Raw genomic sequence first — 12979 nt, forward strand, 5'->3', positions numbered from 1 at the left:
TTATTTTTGTGTTTCTGCAAGAGCTAAATGACGTTTCTACTTCTAAACAACCATATGTAAGCATTTTGTGCATGCATTAAAGTAAAACGTCTAGCTGAAGACTGAAATGATTTTATTAATTTATAATATTCGGAAAGCTTTTTTGATTGTAATTTATTTTTGTCTTTAGAGATTAATGGCGATATTGATTCTGATGCTGAAGATGAAACGGGGCAAGAAATTAAAGACTGGATGCAATGTGACGTGCAGACCGACATGGTACGAACTTTAATTATTATTATTTGTGCATTTTAACTGCAACACATTTAAGTTACTCATCACGTATGCTATACATCGTCTTCTAGATTTGTATCAATGCTGTAAATATGTACCGAACTGCTCTAGACAATCAAACTTGGCTGCCATTTTCATGACGTCATATTTCGGCCTAGTCGCGGAACTCGGACTGGTAATTTTTCACTAATGTTAGAGCCTTTCTCGGTGGGGAATAATTTTATTTACATTATGTTGTGTAGCTTACTGTAAATAGGGTATGTGCGAAGTAGGCATGCTCTAACAGCGTTTAAACCCCCAGTTTCCTTTATAAAGGTTACTGACAGTTCGAAGGTGGTGCCCCTATTTTCAACTTCTTTTCTGCCTGACGTCTACAGTCGAAACTCGGTATCTCTATAAGTCTGCCATTGACCTTGGAGTTAGGGGTCTGGGACTTCCCCATGACACGTCGTCTCATTAAGAAAAACATTTATGCTAAGTAATTTCTAAACCTCTTGATGAATGGCTAAATTACGAACCGGACACGAAACAGACCCTATTAACGTTTGACTTCTAAGTGTTACCTTAACCTTGCAGCTTGGGTTCTGAGTATTACACATGAAACGTCGTCTCATTAAGGTTAATATTTATGCCAAACTATTTTAAAATTCCTTCATGGATGGCAGAGTTACAGCCCGGACAAGAATTTACACAGTTACGGTCAACAGACGGACGGACAAGGCGATTTTAATATGCCCACCTTCGTGGCATAAAAACAAAGAACATACTGTAGTGTAAATAAAATGTTATTTGCTGAAACATCGTTTAAAGATGTAAGGATGTTATTGATAACTAAAACCTAAAATTATCAACTGCTTTTGTAAAATGGTTGAAATAGATATATTCTTAATAACTTAATAATTACATAATATATTAACGAGACCTGAAAAGTAGATCCCTCGGAAGCACCGAGGACATGGCTAATAGTGAATATTGCAGACCCGATTTGATTGAGACCGCATCAGCTGTAATTATAAGCTTACCAAAACCATACCAAAACACGTGTAGAAAGTTGGCAGTTAGCAGTTGCAGCAGTTACAACAGTTAACTGCTAGAACTGCTGGCAGTTGTAGCAGCTAACTGCTAGAACGGCCAGCAGTTACAGCAGTTAACTGCTAGACCTGCCAGCAGTTACAGCAGTTAAACCTTGCGAATGTATGAAATGTCAATAATTACAAAGCTGAAAAATATCAAAGCTTTTAGTGAGAATGTAACATCTATATACACTTTGAAGTAGCATAAACTACGGATCGCCGGAAGTTTGCAGTTGAGTAGTACTTGCAATTTTGCTGCTTTTTTGTTTTAATAGCAGTAACAACATTCTTCATTATATTACTGTTGCAACAACAAATATTAAATCAACAGAATCCATGTTACTACTGTATTCCCAATTTTTTAGGGCGAACTATATATACTAATAGCTACGTTTATTTTGGAAATAATATCTAGCATAAACATACATTGTATTTTAACATAAAAAATATATAAACAATACGCAGAGTATATATAGTGCCTACACCTGCGTAAGAATTCACGGGTATTGTCCGAGTGAATTATCCACGCAGCGTGTAACTGACTAGAATTGTTTGGATAATTAAAACATGGTTCTGCTGTTTATTATTTCGATCGATTGTGATATGTTTTTTTATGTAAAAACGTAGATGGAAGCATGGGGAAGCACTAGTTCCACGATTCATTTAAGGCACCAAATATTGTAGGTGAACACGTTACCGTGCACCGTGTAGTTGTGCTAACAACGCTGAAAAAACGCAGGAGTGCGTAGAGTGAGTTATATTCTGCGGCGTGCTTAGTAATCCATACACTGTGCGTAAATGAGCTTTTAAGTGTAACAAGCCTTTCATATGAAATAGTAGATTAAATGTAGATCTACATAATTATAGCAGCTCTTTTTATTCGTACCTGTCAAATGTAATTTTCATATTAGAATTAAACTATCATGTTTTGCTTCACCAACGGATTGTCAGTATGCCAGAGACCTTAGTACAAAATGTGCACATATGTAGTGCTCTGTTACTATACAGCATTAAAAAGCTTTTTTTTTTTAAAAAAAAAAAAAGAAACATGTTGGTTCATGTTGAAAAAAATGTTGCAGTTTTAATTTGTTCCGACATCAACCATTTCTGTCAATTCAGCATACAACACCAACATCATGTCTCTGGTACTGAATTAATAGAATTATCGTGTCTAATACATACAGATTAAGACTTCTAGACATCAATATGTTTGATTTGTAGTTACATTAATGTAACTGTTATGATATTACATTGTTATAGTACGTAACTTATATCTTGTCAGAACAATGTTGTCTTTTTTCTCCTAGTATCGTGTGCGCTGAACTAATGTGTCAAGGTTCCAATTTCACTGGTTGCAGTTCCAATGTGGTTTTGTCTTTAGCCTGGCATTAAAAGATAGTCACGAATAGAGATCACAATGTCATGGAGAAAATTTTGGCAAGTGATTAATTAAAAAACTTGAAAGGGGGTCAAAGTCAACGTGTTTGCCTTTCGATCCTGGGGTTGTAGGTTCAAGCTCTTCTGGGGTCGCGACAACACCTTAATGTTACTTTTTATCCAGGCAGAGGACTGAAAAAGTGTGAATCTTCATCACAACTATTGTGAATTAAATAGATAAATCGGGAGACCAAGAGAAAATCATTTTTACTACAAAATCTAACGCAAATTATACTTTGGTGGTGAAAAGCGCATCTGTCATCATTCCATTTACCTAGACTCATTTTATTTTAAATAATTATTTTCTGTGTGTGTGTTTGTGTGTGGGGACGGGGGAGGGGGAGGGGGGGGGGGTAATATATGAGCCTACTAGGCTAATGCTATTTAGTGAGAGATACGCAACGAGATACCGCTATAGCTTTATATACTAAAAACCTGTCCTCGGAAGTGAAAACATGGTGTCTTCAGTCAAAACTAGACGCGACTATCCCTAAAACATTAGAAATAAGCAAATCAAAACGGGACACAGGAGCAGGATTCGAAGAAAAACATTTGATTGAATTAGTGAATAAATAGGGATCATCAACCTGACATATCCGATCATCCAATTAAGTTTCAAAGTTCTAGGTCAAGTGGATTTTATGTTATGGATTGAAAATAGTTTCCAATGTTCTGGCCCCTTAGACCTTGAACTTTGACGTAGAGACCCAAAAACACCAGTTTCTTCTACGGTTACGGCCAGGCAATCAACTGCTGGAGGCGAAATGGCGTTTCCGAGCGTTCCCGGCCAAACACCAAAGTCCACCCTTGCTCGGAAATCAGACCTTAACCAGGATGGCCACCACCCGGGCGTGTCGGGCGTCCACCCTCTCTACAACGACCACCCGGTGGCACCCCAGTTTCTTCTACTGTTGCGGGACTGGACCCCGACACCGAAACTCGCCATTTTACGTTCTGCCCATACTTTGACGCACGCTCACGAAAAAACTAGACCTTAACCAGGATAACCGCTATGCCGGGTCCGCATGCACGGACCCCCCACCCCCCCCTCTACAACGCCCACCCGGTGGCACCCTAGTTTCTTCTACGGTTACGGCCAGGCAATCAACTGCTGGATGCGAAATGGCATTTTCGAGCGTTCCCGGCCAAACACCAAAGTCCACCTTTGCTCGGAAACCAGACCTTAACCACGATGGCCACCACCCGAGCGTGTCGGGCGTCCACCCTCTCTACAACGACCACCCGGTGGCACCCCAGTTTCTTCTACTGTTGCGGGACTAGACCCCGACACCGAAACTCGCCATTTTACGTTCTGCCCAGACTTTGACGCACGCTCACGAAAAAACCAGACCTTAACCGGGATGGCCGCTATGCCGGGTCCGCATGCACGGACCACCTCTACAACGCCCACCCGGTGGCACCCCAGTTTCTTCTACGGTTACGGCCAGGCAATCAACTGCTGGAGGCGAAGTGGCGTTTTCGAGCGTTCCCGGCCAAACACCAAAGTCCACCCTTGCTCGGACATTATGAATTTAATGTTCATGAACATTCATGAACAGTTCATGAACTTTTTCATTTATTGTAAAAGGAAGACCTAAGTTTTATGTTTAATGAATGACAGTTCAGAAACTGCTAATTGGGTTCAAGAACTGGTACTGAACTAGAAAAAGGTTTTGAATTTTAGTACTTTAATGAATCATAGATGACTTTTTCTTAAGAACACATCAAGAATGTTTTAACAATATTCTTAAACTGCTCATAAAATGTTTATCATTTTTTTCAAGAATTTTTCTTGAATTCTATAGGTATATTGACATTCATGAAAAAATCTTGATATATTCTTAAACAAGTTCAAGAATATTTCAAGGATTTCATGAATCTGTCAATAATGCTTGATATCTTCATGAAGTAGATCAAATGACACTTCATGCATAAAACTTCATGAAGTCAGATTAAGAAGTGATCCAGAACAGTTCATGAATAATTCATAATGGTGATGAAAAATTCATGATTTCATGAATTCCATTTCGCCGGGGTTATGCGTCTATATGTGTCTTGGGCGGTGCCCTACAATGTTTTTATTATCTTAAATATGCCTTTAGTCACAAAACCGTACGATGTCCGAACGGTTTTAAAAAATCGTACGAGTCTACCAATTTTAAAATCATTACGGTCTCTGTATATTCGTAGCGTCTGGTCACAAGTCATATGGAGTTCCCAAGGACACCCTCGTACGGTTCTCGTTGGCTCGTACGTTACTTTTACGGTGTCCCTGCGAAAAGAATGAATAAGAATTTCGACGTCTAAAATATCTATTTGTAGCTACTCAGCTGATCGTAACGCCCTGTGTGCCTTTTATGGACATCGCACTTTCTCTGCACGGTGCCCTTAATATAGTTCGGACATCGTACGTTGACCGTGCGAGGCCCTTACGAGAATCAACAAGGCTTGCAGTTGGCCAAATCCGTGCGATGCCCGTACGAGCTCTTCCTGGACCCGTGCAGTTGCCGTACGGGTCTCTTGCAAGTTGCTCCCGACTTGGAAAATCTCAGCGAGCTCATAAAGAACTCGGGAGCTCGGTGAAACATTGTCACCGAATTCCCGAGTCCTCTACGAGCTCAAAAAGTCCGTACAACGCTCGTGCGAGTCAACGATGTCCGTACGGACGCCGTTAGAGTTCGCAAAAAAAATCGACTGAAAATCTACTCGTACAGAGCTCGTAGTGTTCTTGTGACCTCGGTTTTACTTGTCTGTTTATATATGTAAGGTAGAGTAACTGTGATTAAAGAACGTAGCATTCGACCTTGTTCCACTTTCCCCTCCCCCTCCCTTTTTCTGTATTTCGCATAAAATTAAAATGCACTTGTTGGACTTTTGAAGCAACCCATCTGTAATACTTTTCCGATACAGATTCTTTTTGTTGTGGGCCTACTTCACTAGTGCGCGGCTCTGAGGCTTGGTTTGTGGTGCTCTGTGCAACCGAGAAATCTACCCTTTATCTTTTGTAGAATGAATTATTATATTTGTTACATGGAGAGACTTGACGCTGTTTCTGTTCTTCTGTGTCTGCTGTTATGTTTGGTTGCGTTCTATGCTTGAACCTTTTTCACAAATTTTATTAACTGTCTCATTAGCAGTCTTTACGTGCCGTGTGATGACTGTAGACATTCTCTCTGAACTTTGACCATGTCTTATTATATGTTATCAAAGACAGCATTCCATTTTACTACTGATGCAAATAAAAACGGAAATAAATTTAATCCAAAAAAACTGTAACATTATTCTTAGTGAAATGCCTGAGATTGTAATCGCAGACACTAAAAGGACATAAAGTAAATATTTGCCACATTTCAAACCAATCTACTAGTACTTTTGGTCTGGAAAAGGAAAACAGTAGAATCGTCTAAAGGAGGGAAAAGGATTAGAACCATCAATTATAGTCAACACTGTTTCAAAATAGGTGCGTGTACGGGCCATCGATTACTTAACTATTTTAGCTCTCCGGGGCACAAAGTGCAAGGATGAGCTTTTAGCATCCTTGGATGACTGTTGTGTTCCATTTATTGTACATCTAAGTCCTTCCTCATCATTTAGTTTGATGGTATCATATGAGAACCAAGGTTCCTAATTAGACATTTTTGGGTCGGGGCTTTGCTCCGACTCAATGGAATAATAGACGGTAAATGAAAACCACTACACTTTTTAGTGCAAAACGGCAAATAACAAAAATTAGTGCAGCTATAACAAAGCACACGAATATCATCGGGACTATTTACGGCTATTTTTATATTAACGGCTATTTTTAGAATGCAGTCGCCAGTGACGTCATCAATATATGTCATGTATATCGCTTGATTAAGTTGATACACACAACAAACGCGATTGCTTCTGAGAAACTATTCCAAATAAAAACTTGACTACTGTGCCTATTTGAGCTGAAACTCTGGCTTGAATGTGGATTACCTAATCGTGGAGATAAACCGGAAGTTATAGTAGAAAAAGTTCGTAAAGTATAACGTTCGCCGTTTAGCAACACTTGTCGTGACTTGATTACACCTGAATCCGTAACTTATAATTGCAGATTCGACTGCTGGCTTTCATTTTTTAAACCTAGTTTATTTTGTTTCATGTACATCTTAAAGAGTTTTAAGACAGGAAAGTGCACAGACTGGAAATTATACACTGTTTTTCGAAGAGCCTACTGACTATACTTTATTTGAATGGGACTTAAATTTCATTTTCATTTTTTTTATTTTTTTGAATGGCTGCATAATGTCTCTAAAGTAGCTACGAAAATCTTCCTTTTTCTTGTAGATTAACAAGTCATATTGAATTTAAAATTAATCAAATATATGTAGCAGAAGAAAAGTTTGCACATGTGTTTTGTGTCAAAAGCTAGAGCATGAATTTAACACCCTATAAATCTTTATCACTACATTTTATGATCAAACGAACAATCGATTTGTCATTCATTCACATATGTATAAGTGCTATTATCGGGTGTCCTAAGTAGCTCAGTTGGTAGAGCGTTGCCATTAAGTCGTAAGTCCGAGGTTCGGGTCTAGTTTGCACAATTTTTCTTTAGACTGTTACATTTGGATGTTCTACTGAGATGTTCACCCTTAGGGCACATGCGGATCAAAGCAGTTTGACAGGGGTGTGCATCTGGATTCGGTTAATAGTCTGCGTCAGACATAAGCAAAGAGAGCCAATTTTCTTGCAATAAGTGGAAAGGTGTGTAGCGGTTCTCGTACTGGTCGCCATTGTAGCTTAATTGGAAGAGCGTAGGCATGGTAAGCCGATGGTTCGAGTCCCGGTCTAGCCTGCACATTTTTTTCTGAGACCGTTTCATGATGGTAAACATGACTTTCATCTGTTATCAAAACTGACTAAAAAGTGGTGGTTGTATGTGTCCGTATATCATGTATAATTTGTTTTTATACTGCAAACCACGTACTTAGTTTGCAAAATATGTTTAAATCAACCACGTACTTTGTTTGTAAAATATGTTTTCATCTTATGAAAATAGAATGTATGTGCAGCCAGCATGTAAACTTACTTGTGAATTAGTTTCATTACATGCAGGCTAGGGATCTGGTAATGACAAATGGACCACTGGGGCCTCCATGGCCGAGTGGTTAAGGTCGCTGACTTCAATTCACTTGCCGCTCATCGATGTGGGTTCGAGCCTCACTCGGGGCGTTGAATTCTTCATGTGAGGAATCCATCCAGCTGGCTTACAGAAGGTCGGTGGTTCTGCCCAGGTGCCCGCTCGTGATGAAATAATGCACGGAGGGGCACCTGGGGTCTTCCTCCACCATCAAAGCTGGAACGTCGCCATATGACCTATAATTGTGAGCTGTAACTAAATACAGAGTTGGTGCGCCTGTGATATATTACAGACTCCGGTATATACCGGATTAACTAAATTTGAACGAATATATCTTAAATGTATATATTATGTAACCATGGTGATACTAACCTTAACCTTTAGTCAGTATATTATGCATACTAAACAGTATTGAGTAATTTTGCGTGCGCTCCAATTGATAATAATTCCGCGCATGCGCAGAAACGGCTGCAACAACTCTGCAATGAGAAACATGCATAATTGTAATGCATAACCGCACCCCCCCCCCCCCCCCCCCCCCCTCCAAAAAATAAAAAATAAATAAACAAACGGACCCCTGGCGGTGCGGTAATCAAATTATGTACTTGTAGTTGTACTGCTATGTACCATGTTAACAATGTATATGATATTTGCTGAGGAAAAGCTATGATTTATTGTCATAAACATAGTTTTTGTTAAATATTTTATGTAAACAGCTCTCACTTGGTGACATTAGTAACTGTTATCTATTCTGTTAGTAGAATGAATTAAGCTATGCAACAATTCCAAGTCTAAAATATTAAAAGTAAAAGTTTAACTTTATTATTCTAATCGCAATAACAAACGCGAAATAAATGTTGTTACCGCTTTTGTTACCTGTACATATACATTTATTTGAAACCAAAATTGAACTATTTGACCGAACATGTTATTGATGAAAAAAATGGAGCTCAGTATCTCAGTTAAAATGTACATACTTATACAAGATTCCAGAAACATAAGTTTCAAATATTGTGACTGATTTCCTATAAGATAAACAGTGTAACTTAATCAACTACTTGTCAAGTTTATCATTTCAGGTGTCTGGAGTGTATACCAGTAATAATGTTGGAAGTTTTAAGACAGACATTGTTATTTCTGTTGACAAGGGAAATGGGAAAGAGCAGAAAGTAAGAGACATTTAACAGACTGCGAGAAAGGAGTTAAACGACCATTCCATTTCTTCCAATAACAGCCTGGATGATACAAGCGCTTTTGTTATTGATTGATACATGGAAATATTATTGAATCTGCAAATGTGACTGTTTCTGTTAAGCTCTGGCAGATTCAGCGAAAATGATGAGAACCTAAACAAGGATTTCCATAAACGTTTTTTTTTTAAATACGAAAAAAATGTACTGCATGTATGAATTTAATGTACTATATAAAATAACTGCATTTAACAGCATTTTGTTTGTTTTTATTGGCCAAGATAAAATGTTAATTATTTTAGATATATAAAACAAGTACTAATACAGATGCTAAGACTTAGAAAAAAAGATGTAGCGGTAATTAATTTTCTGGAAGCCACCATATTGGAACGAAGCTTTATCTAAGTGTTGTTTTGTCATACAACCGGGCATAATTTGCAGTGCGGCGCTGTCGCATGTTTGGCAAAAATCTTTTAAAAGATGAATTTCATTTACAAGCAGGTTCTTTGTTTTCTTCACAGAAGTGCTTATTTATTTAGCAAAGTTGGTCTAGCACTTTCTATTTTCTTATGGTTGCACGAGAGATCCGTAACAGCACTTTAGTAAAGGATATTATAAAGAGTATTACATATTAAGTGTCTTTTCACATTGAATTTTTAAACAAGTTGAATAATATAAAGAAATGCGAGGCTCTGCAAGCATTAATTACGATACATGTTAGCGTTTCCTATTGAAACAACAAAAAATCTACTTTCTTTTACTATAGAAACAAGTCAACTTGACCAGTCCTCATATATATTTTAAACAATATCGACATCAAAACTTTAATACTCTAGTGTATTATTATTTTATTCATTGGCTTTATTACACTTCTACGAATCAAACATGTGATCAATTAACATCTCTGAATCTGAAATGTTTTATCTGTTATCAAAGGAATCCTGGAAAAAAAATAAAAGAAAATAAATAAAAATGGAAACAAAATTATTGCTAGTTAAATTATCATATTTTTCGTATGAGTACGAATTTATTTGGGTGCAAATGTAAACTATTCAAAAGCATGTACTCTGATGACTTATATTGCTGTTGCATGAAATATAATACAGGTAAAGAGTGGTTGAATTCAAGTTTTTGAACTCTGAAATGTTTTTGGGAAGTTCATGAAGTTGAATATTGGGGGAAATATTTGCATGAACCCTTTGAAATTTATTATTTATGCTGCTGTAACATGTTAGGGGAGTTAGATGCAAGCTGTCACTATGGTAATATTCCACATTGTTGTCCTGTTTACCCTTACCCTGCTCAATTTAAATAATCAATATTTCCATCTTTGAATCTGGAAATACTATCATTAATCGTAAAAATGCATACAAAAAGATACTAACTGAATGGCAAACAGTACAGATCATGATCAGACTGTTAGATTACATACTGATTATGATAAGACTGCACAGTTATGCATGCTGATTGTGATCTACACTGATTGCAATGACAGAATCAAGCATGATATTCAGCATCAAATGGTTTCTGATACATATTTTATTTTCACATATAAATTTGAGAAGCTTACACTTTATCTTTACCTCTCTTAATATTTAATACCTAATATTTTTTACACAGATTCAAGCTATTGTGCAATATCTTCATCTACCATTGGAGTCATTAAACACTCCAGTGACAGCTCCAGTTTCCTCAGATGTGTCCAGTTTCTCTATCCTGCATCGACATAGTCGGGTCGCTGTCTCTAGTGACAGCTCTTGTTAGCTTTCGTAATGTTCAATCCAAGTTAATAGTCTTAATCTGGGACTGGGTTTTTCCAAATCAGTATAGGTACACATATCGCAAATTTGTTTAAATTAATTATGTGAGTTTAACCTTTAATATACACAAATTCTTTGAATTGACAATCCTAACTGATACTATTTACTAAAGACAGATATGTTAAAGTCATTATATGTAATAAGATTCATACAATAATGTTGAATTTATTGTTCGTTTGTGTGTTTAATATTTTGACATATTTCAAAGCTACAAAGTACAATCTGATTATAAACTGGTTTGTTTTTTATTTGTACCTACAGCGCGTGCATGACTCTTGGAAATGCTAGACATAACCCGATTTCTGGCGTAAATCTTAGGGTTCGCACAGGTCTTGGAAAGTGCTTGAAAACGAGCAGCATGTTGAAAAGTGCTTGAAATGTCGACCGAATGATAGAAAAGTAAATTTACTGATTCCTGTTGTGATTTACTCACAATTGATTTCAAAATGGCAAGTGCCGTTTCAAACTGAGTTGGCTAAAGGATTAAAGATGGTGCAGAAAGGAAAAAGACGTCCACAAAGCGCATTGCTGCGTTTGCAATAAAAAATGAAAAAGTGCCATGGGCGAAAGTTATGAATAATATTTATGGTTTAAATAGTTTGATAAATGTGTTTCAAAGTAACAACACCAAAGAAAAACTGTAACAGTCTCAAATATTGGAGTGCGGTACAGGTCCTTGGAAATCCCAGTTTGTCCTTGGAAAGTCCTTGATTTCAGTTCCCAGATTTCTGTATGAACCCTGGAGATTATTCTGCTATGTTATAAAATACAGCTGAATTGCCCCGACCCATCAGTACTCTCAGTGCTTGATTCTGAATATAATGGTCTTGATAACATTTGAGCTACATATAAGTTTGAAACTCAGTAATTACTACGAAACAACTACGTAAGCCTGAATTTGAGAAAAGCCTTGCGTATACAATACAATTTTCCAAATGCCGAAACTTAAGATAATTCACCATAGTTGATTTTGCATACTGGTCATTTTCAGTCAATATGTAGGTCACTACGTACAACAAAAAAGTCCTGCTCATGTTTTTTCTCTAACATTCGTGAAACCCCATCAGACTGTCTGTTCGCCTAGGATCTATAACAAAGACACTACAGTACTACGTACAGTGCTTTGTTTAGTTTCGTTTTGCTGCAGCAACTTCTTTACTTGTTTCTTAATGGACGCTGGCCAGTATTTCTTCCATATGTCTCCTCATGCGTCCTAATTTAAAACAAATAACTTGAACCAATGTATGTAACATTTGTGTACCTGAGTGTAACAATTTCATAAGACAGCAGGTTGCATGGTAATTTTCAATATATTTTCGTATTTTCTTTTTAACATCGTAAAACAATGGGTATTGAAAATTGTCGAACGACTAGGCTCAAGATAATTATCATAAAGATTTATATCAAAATATTTCCTAACTGTCAAGATTTTATCAGTCTCAGATCATTTCAGAGTGATGTTTATGAAAAGTTTGTAAGAAATGGATATGACAAGATGAAGTTCATTAGTGGCATGACAAAACGAGACATTAAAGACATTGGAATTACGTGTAAGATGAGAATGTTCTTTTATTACTAGTAGAAGAATACCGTTTCTGATTGATTTAATCAGAAATATAATAAAAAGTTCTTTGTCAACGTCTGTAAATTTTTATGATTTTGAGTTCACTAACAGCATTTTTATATCTTTTATATTAGAAATCTGTATCAACCCCTTTTCATTTAGATAAATAAAGGGAACAGAAAATTAATAAAGTTTTGTAAACATTTACGATATATTTCATAAAGACTCCCTGGGAAAGAGTTTAATTAAAAGCAGCACGTTTGATTCTGAAAAAAAAGTCCTATTTAACTGTCAATAAATAACAAAAATTTTCCTTGCTGATCTGTTAAATATCCCTGAATATAACTCTAAATTGCCCATCGTATGACAATTCTGGTTAAATTTTAACTGAAAACAATCGATATGATGTTTAAAATACAAATTCCGACAAATCTGTCTCTGTTACTTTTTATTGTTTGTAACAAAATGTTCAATAATTTGAAAATATTCGAAACCTTATTTTATGATGCAAT

The 12979-nt window shown here is 36.7% G+C and overlaps 1 protein-coding gene across 4 annotated transcripts in view; it reads left to right on the top strand.

Moving 5' to 3' along the window:
• Window positions 1-12979, top strand: part of LOC128557686 (chitin synthase chs-2-like) — a 146705-nt gene that overhangs the window by 120652 nt on the left and 13074 nt on the right. For 3 of the 4 annotated variants that reach the window (XM_053545634.1, XM_053545635.1, XM_053545637.1), the window contains 2 exons: window positions 170-258; window positions 12357-12453. In XM_053545634.1, coding sequence (XP_053401609.1) covers window positions 170-258; window positions 12357-12453 — 186 coding nt within the window. Of the gene's footprint in view, window positions 1-169; window positions 259-8972; window positions 11084-12356; window positions 12454-12979 lie in introns of those variants that run through there. The other variant, XM_053545636.1, reaches the window with a different exon arrangement.

This window comes from Mercenaria mercenaria, chromosome 6 (assembly GCF_021730395.1).
Source record: "Mercenaria mercenaria strain notata chromosome 6, MADL_Memer_1, whole genome shotgun sequence".
NCBI classification, from domain to species: domain Eukaryota; kingdom Metazoa; phylum Mollusca; class Bivalvia; order Venerida; family Veneridae; genus Mercenaria; species Mercenaria mercenaria.